This window comes from Sorghum bicolor, chromosome 6 (assembly GCF_000003195.3).
Source record: "Sorghum bicolor cultivar BTx623 chromosome 6, Sorghum_bicolor_NCBIv3, whole genome shotgun sequence".
NCBI classification, from domain to species: domain Eukaryota; kingdom Viridiplantae; phylum Streptophyta; class Magnoliopsida; order Poales; family Poaceae; genus Sorghum; species Sorghum bicolor.
In genome coordinates, this window is record NC_012875.2 from 46,459,491 (window position 1) to 46,478,929 (window position 19,439).

Here is a 19,439-nt window from a genome sequence, read left to right on the forward strand (position 1 = left end):
AAATTTGTTAATTATGTGGCATGAATGAGAGAGGAAAAATGTACTTTCACAAAAGTTAAGAGAGGTAATGTGAATTTTTTTTCTTATATTTAACTTTTTTTAGGAACTTTTTCTTATATTTAAATGCCCAGCCTTGATCCAGCCCAGGCCGGTTCGGCCCTTCCCTTCTTCTCTGCTAAATAATCCGTAGCCCAAACGGAGCAGCCCAAAAGTTGGTCCGGCCCCTTCCTCTCGGCCCATCTCTCTCCCTTCACCCGCGAAACCAAACAGGTCAGCCCTAATCCAGCAGTATTCGGCTACCCTCATCCCCACGCCGCCGCCGCCCCCGCCGCCCCTGCTCCTGCCCGCTGCCGCGCGACTCGGACGCAAATCCTCCGCCCTGTTTTACGTTTTCTCTGACACACGTCGCCACCTCTCCTGCCCCAATGGCCTGCATCTCCTGCCCCACGCGGCCTCTCTTCTCTTTCATGGCCTCTGCAACGCCTCGCTGGTGGACATCAGCGCTTGCGCGACGAGTTCCCTCATTCATGCTACCTTTCTGTCGTTTTTCCCGGTGTGTTTTCTTGTCCTGATGCTAAAGTTTGTTCCTTTACTTAGCTGCATGTAATTCTGGATGTGCAAACTTAGCTGCTGCAATTCGAGAAATTTGTGATTACAGGACTTCAATCATGTGGGTTTCTCTATAATAGGACTCTAAATATTTACTTCGCTAAAACGACTCTCAAATCGTTAACGCTTTGCTATTATAACATTTGGGACTTAAATTGGACTTTTTGTATTCAAATCTCTTCCAAACTTGAAATATTTTCAATTAATAGCCATATTGCCCCTAAGGGCTAATAAACAGCCAGCTGCTGGCCGGCTGCTGCTAGCGATGGTCGATCGGCTGTGGCGCCACAACCAGGCGATTCTGGTGAAGGCGGACCAGGCTGCGCGAGAAGGCGGCGGAAGCGGAGCGCGAGGCGCGAAGCTGCGCCGAGCTGGAGGAGCGGCTCTCGCGCCTCCACGGCGAGGCGACAGCGTGGTAGGCCAAGGCGCTGTCAGAGCAGGCCGCCGCGGTCACCCTGCACGCGCAGCTCAAGCATGCTGCGGCCGCGGCGCGGGCGTCGGTCGAGGAGCTCGCCACCGCTGGCGACGCCGCCCCGGCGGAGTCCTCATCGTCAGCGTACGTGGACCCTTGCTGCCGCACCACGGGTCCAAGGACGTCGTCGGACTGCGCGTGCCTCGGCTACCGCCACAGGCCGGCCTCCGTCGTGCTCCTCCCTCTGCGACGAGTGCTTCGCCGCGGGCGACGCGGACACCGCCGCCATGGCGTGCCCGTGTGCCTGTGCGTGCGGACGGGCAGCGTCGAGGCCATCCTTTGCTGAGCGGAGCTTTCCCTGCCTCATCATCCGGGTCCGGTCGTCCGCCCTCGTGAGCCAGTGAGTGCGTGCATGATGTGCAGGAATCCATCCATCAATGCCTTCCCAGAAAATGAGAATGGAAGAAAAAAAGAACCCGTAGGAAAGCTAGAACTTTCTTCTGATGGCAGATTGGCAGGCGAGCGGTGCCAGGATTAACAAGCGATCGCAACTGTCGTGCCACTCGTGATGTCGTCCGTTTGGTGCGACGCGAGGCCTGCACCTGCAGGAGGCTGTTTATTAGCCCCTAGGGGCAATATGGCCATTAATTGAAAATATTTCAAGTTTGGAAGAGATTTGAGTACAAAACGTCCAATTTAAGTCCCAAATGTTATAATAGCAAAGCGTTAACGATTCAAGAGTCGTTTTAACGAAGCAAATGTTTAGAGTCCTATTATAGCGAAACCCACACGATTGGAGTCCTATAATCACAAATTTCTCATGATTGGTTTTTTCAAAGCATATGGGGTTTTAGCTATCCATATGACTCATAAGACATATAAAAATGAGACTGGAAAAAACAGAAATCAATTTCAGACTTGGATAATGTCACATCAAGATTCCAGTCCTCACTGTATGTCAAATGATGCTATTAATTTTTTTTAATGTTCTTCAATGATAGATTTTCTCATGAACCTCGGAACATAGCCATAACCAATCGAGTAAAAGACGATGGGTCTGGTAAACCAGACAGGCAGCTACCCATCTCTTCTGCCAACGTTATTACTAGATCCCAGAACAAGCATTCTGCTGTCACCCAAGGCATGAAAAACATCACCAGTGGCAGAATCTTGGAGGTTATAGCTGGAGATGAGAAAAGTGATAAAGATGATTGTAGGGTCACCTCAGAGTTTATATATGATAAATGTGACATATCGGGGCACATTGTGAAGCTCACTGGTTATGGTGAGGAAGACCCAAGGAATGCAACGGATAATCAAAGGGGTGAAACCGTTGCCAGCAACGACAAAGAAGTCAGTGACGATGAAGAATATACTATGGATATTATACTTCCAAAAAGTAGACACCGTGATGGTTCCATATACAGGGACATGGATAGATGGTGGAAAAGTCTTTTTCATATTGCTGACCGTAATGAAAGTAAGTTTTCAATATCTCTTTTCCTGTTTTTAATTTGTCATTAATATTATAATATGGTTTGTTTCCTTAAACATGGCGTAACTCTGTACATATCCTACACCTATACATATGTAATTGTGATCATAGAGCATTGTATATGAGAAGTTCTGCAGCAGTGCCAGCTGTTTACGTCATTCCCCAAAACCTTTCATGCGTTGATTTTAGATGTTTTTTTTTTGTACCAATGATGGTCCATACCATATTAGTTGTACCAATGCATGTTTACTAAATGTCTGCATAGCATTCTACAATGACATTTAGTAATGCAAATTAAAAAACCATTCCTATGTCAAATTGATCATGCTTTGATGATTGCACTGATGCAGGGCATCAGTTCTTCTGGTTTAGCTATAGGCTTGTAGCAGCTCAAAACAAATACCCACCTCCAGAGCCCAATACAACATCGGCGTTGCATACCAAATTGGGAACTAACAAGCAGCAAAACTGCAAAATACAAATCAATCCTCAATTGATCAACCAGGAGTTCACTAGTTCTGAACTAAATAACTCCAAATGATAGCTGAATGTTGGTTCAGAGCAGTGCATAGCAAAAGGCAAAGTAGTGTTCAATGGTAAAAGAAAAAAATGTAGTGGGTCACCTCTTCAACTTAGTTTTTGTGATCTCCTGCTCTCCTTTTTCCTTGTTTCTCCTGTCCTTTCAAAAACTTCGCACAATATGGAGCAAGTTAAATTCAGTGGCCAATTTGTTACTTCATCTAAGAGTATATTCCCATTTTGTTATTTCCAGAACAACTGTGCTGTTAAATGAGGTATGGTAATTACAAAAAATTCTCTTTAAGATCACATGCCAATCAGTGTACCTTTAGCTACATGGAAGTAGTGATTAATCAGTGAGAAAGACATACACCATACCTATTTTGTTTCGCATGGGTAGTTGGTAGGGTTGCAGATGGTACAGACATGACCAATTGACCAAAGGGCTACCGATGCTAATTTGATATGTTTTGAATATCTAAATGATTTTGTATTTTTTATTATCTGAATATTTTATGGGACATGGATACATTGATCAGATATTGGATACCGATATATAATATCTTCAATATCCAGCAGATACCAAATATCTGCCATTTAAACGAGATATATCCAAACATCCACTAACCGGATATCTGAATGACATTATTATCCTAGTGTTAATATTTATATTTGTATCATTTAGATTGCAGTTCATTAATTCATTTGGATCTAAAATTTCCAAATATTATTTTTATTGCTACAACACAGGTGTAGTAGCACACTGTGGCCTCTGTACCTGTTCAGTCCCCTTTATAACCAAACTCCACATAAATTCTGCTTGCGTAGACAATGTGGGATTAAATGTCCTGCTTGCTGAGCATTTGGCTGCTTGGTGCTGCAGCGCTGGTCCTCACGTTGTGGGCTGTATGCTCCTTCCTACGCCTCTGCAGCCCAACAAGCTTTGCCTGCCAAACCCCTGACGTGTGGACTGCATGTCCAGCTACCCAAAAGAACCATGTATTTAGTCCAATTTTCTTTTCCCTTTTTGCTTTCTACTAGGATCATACCCGTGCGTTGCAACGGAAAAAAATTAGACCATAATAATTTAAGTTTGCATCATTACATGTGTCATAATTACCTAAAATTGATGTGCTTGAGTTTGCATCCAAAAGAACCATGTATTTAAGTTTGCATCCATGTCCTACAATCCTCTCATTTTGCATACATAATATATAAAAAGGTTCACACACCGAAGGTAAGACCAATAATATACATATTCATGGACTACAATCCTAATTCCTAAGCGCCAAAAGAGTGGCTCCACCATCATACATGGAAACAGCTCCGGTTTCTCATCCATTATCACCAGATGTGCTTCCTCTTAGTGGTTTGGTGCGGCTCCGGCTCCTTGCAAGTGCTATCACCAAAGTGGCACCCTAAAATCCCTATAATACTTTTAAAAGTAAAATACATAAGATCTTAAATTGGAATGAGGGCAATAATCTGCATTGGAAAGCACATATACTTTACACTGAATAGCGAAAAACAACTAATAACCAAAAAATAGAGTGAATGATCTTTACATAAGTTACACGAAAAGTTTTTATTTATTTGATCCCATTGGGCATGAGCATCGACAAAACAGGATGGAGGTCAGGAAGTAGATTGTTGGAGCCAAAAAAACACCCACCTGGAGCATCTCAAATTACCAGTTGTATACCTGCTCGTACCAAGAGCAAATGATTTTTAGTATCCATGATTGATCACATTTTCTTTTCTACTAATAATTAACTGTAAGAGGATATAAAAAATAAACTTGACACTATAGTAGACCTGTGATATTCATGCATTATCAATGTTCACATATTCATATTAGCATCTAGATCAAATTATGTAGTCCACATCAGAAGATCACTCTTGCAAACCAATGCAGACATATCTATAAAGCAAAAGCAAAAACAACTAAGATATTTTCTTGAAACAAAATAACCTTTTTATTTTATCTTGAAAACTAACAAACAGCCCTCCTTCAATGGAGCAGAAAGCCAAAAACCTCCACATGTAAGGCTGGCATCATGAGCATAGAAATCCAGAATCATGGTATGGGTATAAATGTTAGATAGGACACAAACTATACATGAACGTGAGTTTGGTTGGTTATATAGCTCTAACTTGAACCAAAGTCGGGGAAAAAATGCTCTTTGGGAAGATGGTCATAAACTCGCGCTGAGATTTTCCTAGAGCCATTTCAAGTTCAACGCGCTGATGTGGCTAGCGCACCACAAGAGTGCTGCCTTGAATCATGATGAACCTGGCTCCCAGTGGTGCTAGCCTGACAGCAATAGAGACTACTCCAACCAATAGAAAATGTCTTATTTTCTTAGAACTTAAAGCTGCGCAGAAATGCAATATTCTCAAAACCATGAGTTTTGTCGACTCCACATTTCTGATGTGCCCATGTGGGATCAACCGAATTAACACCTGCATATATAATTACAAACATAAATTGCTTGAATGAAATAAGTGAAGCAAGTTAGCAGTAACAATGAACAATAGTGCTAAACAACACCATGCCAGTGTTGATCTACTTCAGCTGTTCACCGTCACTCTGTTTCAAGTTTCAGTTTCGTCAGAGCTTAGCTTTGTTTCATGACGCATGCGTTTGGTTCATGCGGAGGCACATCTGAGTCCTGCACGGCTCTTGTGTGGTCTTGGGATGGCATGATCATAGTGGCACTGGTGCTGCACATTCAGAAGGATAGCTCCATTGTATTTCCTATTGCAATCGATAAGCTGAAAAACGCTGGCAGTTGACAGTACTGAAACCAAGTTGTGTTCATCTGTGTTCCTGAGTGCGTTGCTCACAATTAGCCTGTCGTGAGAAACATCCGACGAGCACCAACAACCAGGAGTGAATACATACCAGCGGCAAATCTTGAATAGCACCAAACTGAAGTCAAGAAAAGATAACACTGGCATCAGTAATTGGAAGGAAGAAAAAATTTATGCAAACTAAGCACTACTATGTAAATAAACTGTGGTTATAAAAGCTGCATGTTGGTATGATTCCCATAAGTCATAGGTTTCAGTTTATACAGTTCTGAACAATCTGATGAGTGCCAAGTTACCCACCATCTTAGTACACATTCAGCCATGGGCTCTCACATGAGAAATATTTGATAGTTTTCCTGTCTGATATGAATTTTGTGTTTACTCAAAATGAATTTAGTGTGAGTTCTTGGGAAGCTGACGATGTCACCTCTACCTTTCCTTCAAGTATCACCTCCAGGGACTGTGACCTGGATATTTTTTGCTCTAATAAGGATCGTAAGGCAAATATTTGGAAAGCATTTTGAAGATATTCAGAAAGCCTTACAGGAGGAGAGAATAAAGGAATACAGAGAAAAGGGTAGCTTCCATTGCATGGTGGAAGAGAGTTAGCACCAATCTGAAGTAAAGAAAAGATAACACTGGCATCAGTAATTGGAAGGAAGAAAAAACTTATGCAAAATAAGCACTACTATGTAATAAATTGTGGTTATAAAAACTACACGTTGGTATGATTTCCATAAGCATAGGTTTCAGTTTGTACAGTTCTGAAGAATCTGATGAGTGCCAAGTTACCCACCATCTTAGTACACATTCAGCCATGAGCCCTCATCACATGAGAAACATTTGATAGTTCTCCTGTCTGATATGAATTTTGTGTTTACTCAAAATGAATTTAGCATGAGTTCCTGAGAAGCTGACGAGGTCACCTCACCTTTTCTTCAAGTATCACCTCCAGGGACTCTGATCTGGATATTTTTTGCTCTAATAAGGATCATCAGGCAAATAATTTATAAAGCATTTTGAAGATATTCAGAAAGGCCTACAAGAGGAGAGAATAAAGGAATACAGAGAAAAGGGCAGCTTCCATTATATGGTGGAAGAGAGTTAGATGCCAAATGAGGCCTGTCTATAGCACAAACACGAGACAGGTTTTGACTGTAAAGCATCCTACATCAATATTCTTGAGGAATCCATATTCTTGATAAGAGGAACAACCCGTGCCACATGGACTATTCATCGAGCCTTGCAGATGTTCTTCCATCTGTGGAATGCTTTAAGAAAATGCTTGATATTGTTGAATCATTTACATTCAGATTTCCTGCTGCTTGAGCTGCTCCCCCTGTTTGTTTGTTGGTGCAGCAAAGAAAAGTGTCCTGTTTTTATTGACCCGACATATAAAGAAAAATGCATGCACAAGTTTTCTCCCATTCTGTCTCCTATAAATTCTACTTTCCTGATAGCCGTTTGATCCAGTTTGAATGTGGGAAGATGCAGGGACACGCTATTTTGTTAAGGCGTTTGAAGTCAGACAGGCATAGGGCCTTGATATTTACTCAAATCACAAAGATGCTTGATGCCTTCAAAGAGTTCATAAACTTATATGGGTATACATATTTTCATTTAGATATAGCACACCAAAGTAGGGAGGATGAGGAGCACAAGGGCTAGAATATTCAGAGGAAAGCAGATCAAAGGACAAAATCACAGGTTTGCATCAGTAAAGGACATTGGGCGTGTACACATGTAATTAAATCAGATCTGGATATAAATATAGCCAGGTTTGGGTGCTCGGTTTCGCACACCACAAAGGGAAGAGAAGGGTGGGCGTACCTGTTTGGGTGCTCGTCGCCAATGAAGGGCCCGACGAAGACCTGAGCACCTAGTGTACGGCGACGCGGCACAAAGCAACAGCAGCAGTTAGCATGATGAGGCAGGGGTAGGTCACCGGCGTCAGTACGGAGAATGGAGAGGCAATTGGAAAGGGTGGGGAGGAGCCGTGGTGGTCCGGTGGCGTCGACAGTAGTGGGTCGTGGCTGCGGGGGTAGGCGAGCGGCTCGCCATGGCAGCGAAACCCTGGAAGAAGAGCGAGGATGTGGGATGGGATGGTTGCGGGGAGCTGCTCGTGCTCGTGCATCAGAGTCACCTTACACGGGCCCCACATGTCACATGGTAAAAAGATAGCAAGAGGAGGGGAATGGCAGCCGGCTTCACCAAAGGAGCGGTAGACGGGTCCTTGTGACATTTTTTTAGTAGGGGAGATATATATGTTTTCTTATTTGTAGCTCTCTAGTTTTATTTTCTCAAGTATTTTGTGGCAATAAAAGAATAAGATTATCTGACAACTAAAAATGTGAAATGGAAAGTACTTAGGGGCAAAAAGCAACTCACTACTTATCAGGCAGCAACACACAAGCAATAGCACATGCGTTTTGGTAGTTCACATACTAACAACCTAAAGGACAGGTGTGGAAAGGGCCGACCAAACCTTGCAATGCTCCTGTTTAACTTTAACATGAGGTCTGGGTTGTCACTTTTGAAAATGTATACCACTTACCATTTACCAAAATATGTACCACTTTCCTAGCAAAATTAGGAGTGTTCTTTTACTGCTACTCAGAAATAGACATTACCTCACTGAGCGATTTGAATTCATCTTGGCAGTTGTCCACCTTAACCCTCTTCAATACTTGTCTAATCTCCTTGCTTGCTGTCTCTTCAATACTTGTCTAATCTCCCTGCGTGCTGTTGTGTGTGGAACATCAATTGTTACTGCCCTCATGTTGGATATGAAAGTGGAACGTGGAAGAGTTGTTTTTCTGCTCCTCTGAGTAATTGCTTGGTTGTAATTTTGTGTGATGAACTCACACGCAGGGCGTCTTACCTTACCTTTGACAGGGAAAAAAGTATTAAGAAGTGAAGTTCTATTGTCTAGAAGGTTGGTGAATAAAAGAGTATTACCTACTTTTCTGTCGAGGTAGTCGACCATTAAGTTTTTATTGGTTCCTCCTCACCCTGTTAGTTTTCAAGCATTTCTATAGCTTCTCATGGCTTTGTCGGCTTTCGGAACTTACATCCCTTCTAGTTGTGTGTCCCCTTGTTGCAATAGCTGCGGTGTAGTTTGGCTCGTCTCTTGTGGATATCTTATTGCCATATTCTTGTAGATGATACTAGGAGTCTTATCCCATTAGAAGGATAGAGGTTGCTCTCCTCCATTACTCTTCTGCAGTTATTCTGCTTTGTAGATGGAATGGAAAAATTTCCAATAAGGCCATATATAATACTCAAATAGCATATGTGCTTTTCAAATGTCAAGTATTTGTTTACCGCATAATTTAAAGTTCTAAACTCACATTTGACTTTACTTTTTGTGAAGCTTGGTTGGAGGCAATGGCATTATCAAATCCCCCAAACTGTATCATTCGAAATGGAAGTTGTGTGAAACATTATCCTCGTCGCATGCTGCAAATTTTGTCCTTGGAATTGGATGAATTTCTAGTGGATGGTGGTTTAGTAGAGTTGTATGGATACATAGCAGTGCGGGATCAACTGGATTCATTGCTTAATTATGTTGTCAATGTTAGCCGGGATGATCCCATCGTTGTGGAGCAGGTGCACATCTATACTTATCTACTCTTGTTTCATGGAGTATGTCTATCTATCTTTAGTATTAAGACTTGCCCACTAAGTGTGTGTTTGGTTCAGGGAGATAGTAGGATGGGATGGACCAAACCCAGTTTTTAATGATGGAACCTCCCTGTCTTTTGTTTGTTTGAAGGTATGGGACAGTCCCGGTTTTCTGTTTGGTTTAGGGATGCGAAAATTTGGATCACACATCTGACCTGTGGGGTGCACTTGTCAACATCTTTTCATTTTCTCCTTCATCCTCTCCTCATCTATTTCTCCCTCCAGACCATGGCCGCTGCCCTCCATGGTTCTTTCTCCCAACAACCTCCAGACCACAGCTACCGCCTAGTGCTCCACGCAACAGCCTTGCCATCAGCCTTGCTTCTGCGGCTGGTGTCACCCATCGGTGCCCTCACCTCCTGTCCGTAAATAGACTCACCCATCGGTGCCCTTGCCTCTGTGTCCGATTTTGGGCTCGCCTGCGGCTGACCTCGCCCCTCTACTTGAGTGCTGCTGCCCAATGCCTATGCCCCTTGCGGCCCTCGTTGTCGCTTTCTGTCCACCCACACGCTTCGCCAACAACTAGCTCATCCCTCCCCATTCTCGCCCGATTTGGAGGTACCAGGAGCGGTGACATCTGACCCTTAGCTAGTCTTTTCTTTTCATTTTACACATGCTTGTGTTTATTTGGAATTTGAAACAAAATCTAATGAATATCATGGTCCAGTTCCCCTCCCCATTGCTAGAGAACGCAACTCCATGTATTCCAAAGCCCCAAAGGGTGAGGTTAGGAACATGTGAAACAATATGAACATGAAAAGAAGAGGCGCCACAACTATCTATGGAAAGAGACATGCCATCGGCGGTCTAAACAATGAGAGATCGATGGGGAGATGACATCGACAAGAAATGACAAATCAGAAATCATGAGAGGACACACTAGAGTCATGGGACCACTTTTATGAGATACTTGGGTGAGGAGGAAGGGTAGAACCAGAAGCTTGAGCAGTTGTCACGTGTGCGGTCTGTGTTGCGATAATGAGGCAGCAGGATAGGTCAAGGACCTGCTTAGCAATAGACACCGAGTGAGGGTCCTACAAAGTGAGGAATGACTAGAGCCTTGTGGATGAGCTTGAGCGGCTCCTGCGTGTGGTATTGTGCTTCTGCTGGGAAGGGCACCTGACAATGCTTGGCGATGACGTAGACGTCGCAGAAGTGGCCGACGTGGTTGATCACCAGCAACCCACGCGTCATGCCATTCCTAGGCAGCTGGTGGAGCGTGTTGAAGTGGAGATGGCCGAAGCGCTCATGCCAGAGCCATGGTTTGTCATCCTTGCGTGCGGCGAGACACAGAGGCTTGGCGATGTTGAGATGCAGGATGTGATTGGCGCCGCGGCGTACCTTGACGAGTAGCCGTCGGCGTCGATCCTAGATCCTCAGGACACCGTCCTTGATCTCCACCTTTGAGCCTCCCTCATCCAGCTGCCTGAGACTCATGATTGAGTTACGAAGTGCTAGGATGAAGTACACCCTTTGCAACACCCGGTGCTCGCTATTCTTTGCCTCGAAGAGGATGGAGCCGACGCCGGTGATCTCCACCTTTGACTCGCCGCCGAATCTCACCGATCCCTGGACAGACGTGTCGAACTTGGTGAAGAGTTCTCGGCGCTAGGTCATATGGTAGGTGGCGCTGCTGTCCAAGTAACACCCGTCCATCTTCTCAGCATCGTCGGACCTGGTGTCGAGGTAGGCGCGAGCTCGTGGTTCCTCGAAGTCGAGGGAAGTATGCTTGGAGCAAAAGGATGAAGCTTGGACCTTGTCGTAGCCCTCTTCTGTGTCCAGCTCAATGGAACCATGCGTGAAGAACAGAGCGGCATCCTCCTCTGCTTCCGCAACGTGAGCAGCTCTGCCACAATCTCGATTGCGTCGGGGATGGGGGCACTCGTGCCCAGTGGTCGGCGTTGTTGCAGTTGAGGCAGAGGTCATCGTGGTTCGCCCTACGGTCACCGTCAGAGCCTCTTGCCTTGGCCGTCTGTGGTCCTCCACCAGTGCCGCCGCCGCCGCGATCTCCGCGCGGCTTGTCTTCTTGCCGCCGCCGGGACGCCGACAACGATCCTTGGACGCCCTAGCGCCCTCCTCCTCCTCGAAGGCCCGCCACTGCTCGGCGGTGTACAACAGCTTCCCACCGACAACGATGGAGTCGGAGTCCGGCGCTTGCTTGCGGTCCTGGACCGACTTGTGCTGCCCGGTGACGTCCTCGAGTGTGAGCTGGTCGAAGTCGAGGAGTGTCTCAATCGAATTCACGATCTGGACATACCTCTTTGGCATACACCGGAGCACCTTCTCGATGGTGCGCTCTTCAGTGAGGTCGTGTCGCCGTTCCGCGCCATTTGCTCCTTCAAATTGCTCAGCCGCACGGCGAAGTCCTCGACTTGCTCGCCAGGCTGGAACACGAGCGCCTCCCACTCTACACGGAGCCGCTGCAGAGTCGCTCGTTGCACGCTGTCACCGCCGATCCTCCGCAACGTGATGGCGTCCCACGCCAATTTCGCCGTGGCTTTGTTGGCGATGGAGGCTGCAACTTTGGTGGGGACGGAGGCGCATAGGGCCTCCAAGGCCCGACGATCGTCGCTGTAGCTGACGTCGCCGACGTGCACCGCCTCCCACAGATTGAGAGCCTGCAGCTTCACCTTCATCAGAAGGCTCCATTCGTGGTAGTTGCTCTTGGTGAGCATCGGCCACGTGTCTCGGCTTCGGAGTCGCGGTAGACGGTCTTCAACGCTGGTGAACGCCTGCGATGACCACGACGCCGCTCTGGAGACGGTGACTGGCGGCGGCGATCGGCGGCAGCGACAGCGACTGCAGCCTGAGCCGCAGCTGCTGCCTGCTGTGCTATGACGGCCGCCTCCGAAGCCGCTGCCTCTGCGGCAGCAAGGTGTGCTGCGCGGTCGTGCCATCCTGCCCCGGATGTGCCAGCAACGCCCAGCAACACCGTGGACACCCCGACGGCAGTTGCAGCGGCGACGGCAGCAGCGGCGCGGGCTCTTGAGCTTTCGGTGGACATGGCAGCTCTCTAAAACCCTAGGCTCTAGATACCAATTGTTGCCCACACATGGATCAGATCAGGGTAAAGCCCATAGGGCAGTTTGGATTGAAAGTAAATAGTACAGGACATTGAGTTCTTAGAGGTGCTGCCACTGCTTAGATAGCCTAAGTGGACAGCCACCTACTACAGCATATTCTCTAGCAAAAGTAGATGCCTAAACTACTTGGTTGCCAAGGAACCTAAAAAGTACTAGACAGTAATTTGTAACTGCAGTAAATAAGATACATAGCACTTGGCTTAACTCACAACCAGATTGTTATGTGCCTGCTGTGATTGGGAGGAGAGAGTTGAGGGAAGCAGTGGTCAGCTGATCCGGCGTCATTGGTGAGGTCGTGGCGGGCGCCGCAGTGGGTGGCAGCGTAGCGGTGAAGGCAGGCGGCGGGAGGGTGGTGAGAGAACCTGATATCTCCGATACCAGATTGTTATGTGTCTGTTGGGAGGAGAGAGCTAAGGGAAGCAGCGCCTGCTGGTGTGCTACAGTACCCGCGGGTACTGTTCACGCTGGATGTTGTGGTGGTGACTAGGGCTGCTAGGGCGAGGGCCTTACCCATGGCCGGGCAAGAGGGAAGGGTTTTCCTTCTTAATTCTTGCTTGATTAGATTGATATATCTCCTTATACGGAGCGGTTTATTTGACTCCCAAGCAAGGCTTACTTGACCTCTAAGCAAGCGACTCCTATCTCTAGTTAACCCTAACACTAATGGGCTACCCAGCCAGCCCAGGCCCAATATGCCCCTGACATACTCTAACAGGACCACGTCGCAACAGTCCTTATCATGGCCAAGCTTGTCACAATAGCCATAACGACCATGAGAGGAGGCCACCACCACCACCACGGACTAGGACGACCGTGGAGGCGTGGAAACCATACCGACGTAACACCCCACATCCAAATATGCAATGTTATTAAGGCGTTGCCTAAGCACCAAGATGCTCCAGGCGGGACGACGACAGACGACTCACCTTAGATTCGTATGTCGTCCGCCTTATGGCCGTGGCGTCCAGAAATTGTCGCTTTGGCGTCTGATTCACGCCAAATTGTGCGTGGTGGGCACCATAATGGGATGATGCCTTTGTTCTAGGCGGCGGGAAAACGCGGGAGCGCAGGAGAAAGGGCGCGGAAAATAGTAGGTGCGCATAGAGTAGCGCGCAGGGGAAACGAGCCTATCAGCGAGCGGGAGAGCAGGTTAAGCACCAGAAGCCATAGCTGGCCTGAGCGGATGCATTCACTCCACTATTGGGGGAAGTTTCTGCTCGCTTGCCCATCACTGAACCGTGCGGCTGCACCAGGTGCCTGCTTGCGGCCCATCGAAGAGGAGACACCTCCTTTGTTCCTTTGTCGAGCAGCATCCAAAGCTCTTCTAGAAGTGCAACGCATCATGACGAGGAAGGTAGGGAAGAGACAACGGAGAGTAGCGATGGCGACGCGTCGCAGGAGTGGATCAGGAGATGAAGACACGCTAGGGCTAGGAGGGTGAGGGGCACATGGGCTTTTTATTTTTTCCTTTCCTTTTTTGTTATCATCTACTGCTCTGTGCTGCTATTTTAAATTTCGCTTTACTTGCTAAGGCGTTGAGTAGCCACGCCTCGCTTACCGCCTTGATAACCATGGAAATATGCTTATGGCTGAACTTGTCACGTGGAACAGCCCTGCATATTGTATTACTTCTACATTTTTTATCTCGCTTCGTGTAAAAGGGTTAACCTAGAGATGCTAAGCTTGGAGTGACATCACCCTCATATAGGGTGTGTTTGGTTTCATGGCTTAGTTGTAGCCTGGCTAGGATTGTAGCCTGGTTAGGTAAAACCTGGTTCCAACAAACCAACATGGGTTTGTTTGGTTATGTGTATTGTCTTAGCCTGGCTAGCCTCACAATGTGTTTGGTTGCCTAGTTTGTTTTGATACGGTCACCTCTTCTTCAAATGGGTAAATTTACCTCCTTTGACGAATTTTTTTGAACACGTGATGGGCATCTCGAAGAAGGATGGTGTCATCGGCTCAGCATACGCACGGTGGCTTGGTGACTTTACCTCCTTTGACGAATTTTGTTGAACACGTGATGGGCATCTCGAAGAAGGATGGTGTCATCGGCTCAGCACACGCACGGTGGCTTGGTGACTTTCCCGGCCTGGACGCGACCACAGACGATGACCTTGGCAGCTTACCGGTGTCCCGCCTGATGTGCCCTCGATGCTGCGAGCTCACCGATGCATCCCAATTGATATCCCAATAATCCCATCGCACAAATCCAGAACAAATGCTCTCAGAGCAGAGCAGAGCAAAGCAGGAACTGAAGGTGGCAGAGGTGCTCATGTGATGCTGATGTGGAGGAGCACAACATCGGTGTAGCGGTGCACGACGACGACTAGCATAGGACTCAGATGTAGGTGTTGCTCTCTGATAGGCAAGCAAAACTTAAGGAGCTTGTCCGCATTAGGATGCTTTGCATTAGAAAACTGTAATAGCTCGGCTTATTAGGCTATAATAGAGAAGAAATCTATAGGAAGCCATTGGAAAGGCACAAACCCAATCATAGTTTAGTGGTACGAGTTCATGAAACAAGCACCTCAATAGATATTAGAATCACAGTATGATGGGTGATCTTGCTGTCGGAGTCGGGACTGCATCTTCGGCGGTCCACGATGCGGCTGCAGACTTGCGCGATGGTGTTGTCGTTGAAGGTGAGAGGCCGCCATGATAGCATGCATGAAGGGGGAATTCGGTGGGCCAGTCGCCGCCTTGCTCGATGGAGTGCGAGGACGACGACGAGCGGCTCCCGTGGGGGACTGCCACGGCGGGCGTACTGGACAGTGTTGCGACGGCCGCAGCAGCTAGATGACTTGCAGTGGAGAGACGGGAGGTTCTACCATAACTCCCCGTTGTCCCCAATGGCCTTCATGTTCGTGCCGCGGCAGCGGCGGTGGCGGCTGAGCACTCGAAGCGCCTGAGGCATAGAGCGCGGCCGCTTGGGGAGCGGCCTCCGAGACCGCCACCAGCAGGGAGGAGTGCCGTCCGAACCGGCCACCGGCGGGGAGGACGAGTTGGGCTGGGGTATTGCAACGATGGAGGTGTGGTAGCCATAATGAAGGTGCATCTCAACCCACAGCTCAGGCAATGCCTCATCAAATGATGGTTGTGGACGACGTCGAGTCAACAACTCTACAACTCCTAGGATGAAGTTGAGAGAAACTTGTGAAGACAATTTTGTTTTGGTGATGGTCACAACATCTGCAAGTGCTAACACTTCAAAACTCGGCACCCAAGTTTTCCAAACAATGTCAGACAATTGAAACTAAAGTCTCTGCGATGAAGTCAGGCTGGCGAAGCAACTGAACCTCCTCAATAACAAGGTACACTGAATCTCTGAACTATGACGAAGGTGATCCCACATTAAGTGTGAAGTGGTGAGATGTTTGAGGGACAACGAGAGATGAACGTCAATGTTCGCAACAATGGCCTTACAGGCCTCACACAACCAGGTCTTGTAGACAGCAAGATTGGACTGGGAGGCATCTATCTCAGCCTTAAAACAACTTAAGCAAGCCACTCTTGACGTAATCGGTTACATTACATCTACTAAGTACGTTGGCAGTATGGGAAGAGTAGGATGTGGTGGACATGTTTGCTCGCCCATGTGAACCTTCATGTGGAAGACAAACTCCTCTTAGTATCATTGATTGAAAATGATTGGGCACAGAGGAATAGGGATAGCACCTGGTTGGGTGGACAAAGCCATGAAGTCTACTGCCTTTTCTGTTTCCTTATTTTTTCTTCTATTCTTTCATGCATAAAAGCAGCAGAACATGGACGTAAGGTAGATCTCACTGGACCAGCATAGGCAGCAGCAGTCGATGCGGGGCCACGGGTGCGAAGCAGGACCGTGGACGAGCATCTGCATGGGGCAGTGGAGAGCATGGTCGTGGCAGATCGAGAAGCCATGAGAATGGGGATGGAAGGGAGAGAGGAAAGGTGGAGTCGCACAACAACCTCTATTACCATGTTAGAGAATGCAAGTACACCTATTCCAAAGCCTCAAAGGGGATATGTAGAAGTACATAGTGCAAAGATCATCCTATAGCCTAGGTAATAAATACACATGTATATACACCTAACATCTATCACCATTATGCACTTTGTAACCATTTTGGTTTATCCATGATAGAGATCTTGGCTATCGACTATACCTATAATATCCATTTTTGTTGTAAAATAAATCTATAAGATCTGTTTTAAATGCCGCTACATGGGAGCAATCTAGCTTTAGATGTTTCTTAATTTTTTTTGAAGGGCAACTAAATATTTTTATTTTGTAGGGTTCTCTCATCAACATGACCGGCCCTAAGCGAGGGATAGACATGATGGACCTTAGTCTACTTGAATATGACATGAGGATCAAGACAGGTGGTGAAGAAAAAAATGACCTACAGCTGATTGATGGTGCATCACTCATAGGTTCTGCAGGCGAATGGGATCAGCCACTTACAATGCGCATCCCTGGAAATTATGGTGCAGTTTACATAACTTTATCACGTTTTAATTCAGCAGTTGAGGCGACTGTAGAGGTTCTGATATCAGAAGTACAATGCAGTTTCAATTTGTCGCTCACTTGTTTAACTAGTCAGCTGAGTAAGGAAATCCGGCTCTTTCATGGTGCCATAGCTGGGTCACGAGGCTTACAGAGGTCTGTGGTTGCCATACCATGGAATTCTTCGATAAATTTGAACTTCAAAGTTGGCGCATTGTCATCCAGTTCCAACCAACACTACTGTTCCTTCATGGCCAAAGTACATGGGCATGATACTCAAGAAATAAAGACTCTTTTTGCTTTAATCTCAGTGAAGGTGACTTGGTCGATGTTGCCCATTGCACTGGACTGCCTTTATTAGGCTGATAACTTTCTGTTTCTGTTATGTAAAAAGTGAGTCCAATAGATCAACTTTACTAAACATAGGTGTGGTAAACTTAGACTCTGAACTCATGTAATAAGGTAGTATTAGTACACTCCAGTACCAGTCAATCAGTCAGTCAGTCATATACATTTTATTCGGTCCAGCGGCCATGGTTGACACTCCGCAGTTGTTTCACATTTTATTTCTGCTCTCCATTATTTTTATATAGGAATTTCCCAGGCATATAGAGTGGCTTCCCTGCAACTTTGGTGGACAAGAATTAGTAGAACGTGTGGCAACTTCGGTGGATATGTATGACCATTTTCTGAGTGAATGTTTATCCTGAATCTGATTGGATGTTTGTCTCTATTTTTTTTAAATCAAATAGACCAGTGGTTCTGCGGTGTTGGTCTCTAGAAACAAATGGTGTTTGGATTATTGATTTTCTTAAGCCTAATACCTTTAGTCCTTGTTCGGTTCACAGGTCTTTGTGTCGTCTTCAAAAACATATTTTAGGCATATAATTTGACCTATAATTTTTCTTATACTATATATAATTTATAGGAACAAAATTTGATCATGAAAGTTTGAATTTTGAAATACTTCACTGACTGTAGTATTTGTCTCATGTACTATGCAATTTTTTCCTGATTGGATATTTCGTTCATTTTTCTTGAAAGAACATTTTGTCCATTTTTAGCTGCTTGCTTTCGAGACTGACATGAAATACAGTGTCACGTACGAGAACAGAAATTCTGATGGCTAGAGATGAACCATCGATATCCAAGCGCACGCAAGTAGGAGTAGGCAACACAAGCGCTTCTGTTCATCGAGACGTATCCAATGCTCAACTTGACGTTTGTTGTTTTCCGCCGGCAAATCTGCCCGTGACTCGCTTAAGATTGAATGACGCACCCCGTGCTGAATTATACGGTCCCTTCTCCCTTGTCAGGCCAGTTTACGTCTCGAAAAAAAAGGCCAGTTTACAGAGTGGGCTAATTTTAGGCATCGAGACCAAGCCCAATTTTGATCAGCCCAACAACCTTGTCCAAGAGGCAGGCCAGGGGTGAGCGTGCGTGCCAAATTAGGACAGAGGGAGTACCAAATTTCCGTTGCCGGTCAACTATGGCCTTGTTTAGTTGTATCACATTTGTAACTATATAGTAGTTAGAGCATCTCTAAAGGCTTTGGCAAATTGACTTGGCATTTGTTGCTATTAGGAACTTCCATAACAAAATGCAAAGGATAAAAATAGGTCATCTCCAAAGAAATTGGCATTTGGACTTGGCAAAGGATAAAAATAGAAGGTCTCTAGGCGCGCGCGCTTTCCTCGCGCGTGACTTTGCTCGCGCGATTAGGGATGTCAACGGCTTGGCATATTTGCAAAGTCGTCCACGGTTTGGCATTTTTGCCAAGTTTGCTCCCTTATTTGCCAAGTTGCCCAAATTGCAAACTCCAAATGCAAAACCGTTGGATACCTCTTTTGGAGCTTTTTGGCAAATTACTCAAATCCAAACCTCAAATGCAAAAACCTTGGAGATGCTCTTAGTATCTAATTATATAAATTAATTAGGTTTAAAAAATCCGTCTCACAAGAACCAGTTCGCTTGTCTTATAAGAGCAAGACTAATAATGTAGCCTATTTGCTGATTGTAAGGTTCCTTGCAATTTTTTTCCAGCCCACCCATATAATAGTTAGCTATTCACTATTAATACATGGCTCACTTGTCTCTCTTATAAAGTTTCATGGTTCTTGTGCCTAAACAGCATGCTCCTCCTCTCTCTCCTCCCCTCTTTCCTCTACCTTAGCATTTAGTCAGCTTACAGTTAGTTACTATACTTGCTCTAAGCTGCCATCAGTATTTTCCTCTCATAATAAATCAGCGAACAATACTTTCAGTCATAACTTTTCAAGCCAGCGAACAGACCCTATATACAAACTGTGCAATTAGTTATTTTTTATCTATATC

General features: G+C 46.0%; 1 protein-coding gene across 4 annotated transcripts; it reads left to right on the plus strand.

Annotated features, from left to right (window-relative positions):
• Positions 277-17,830, plus strand: LOC8075867. Of its 4 annotated transcripts, none has more exons than XR_002454112.1 (5): positions 277-553; positions 2,023-2,501; positions 9,223-9,458; positions 16,378-16,663; positions 16,894-17,830. XR_002454112.1 is itself a non-coding variant. In XM_021462917.1 (5 exons), exons 1-4 carry the CDS (start codon positions 426-428, stop codon positions 9,588-9,590), a joined length of 882 nt encoding a protein of 293 aa, XP_021318592.1. In that variant the 5' UTR covers positions 277-425; the 3' UTR covers positions 9,591-9,624; positions 16,894-17,830. The 4 variants fall into 4 exon arrangements, 2 of the variants coding, with proteins under 2 accessions (XP_021318592.1, XP_021318591.1); XR_002454113.1 differs by having other exon boundaries at positions 16,378-16,549; XM_021462917.1 differs by lacking the exon at positions 16,378-16,663 and adding an exon at positions 9,552-9,624.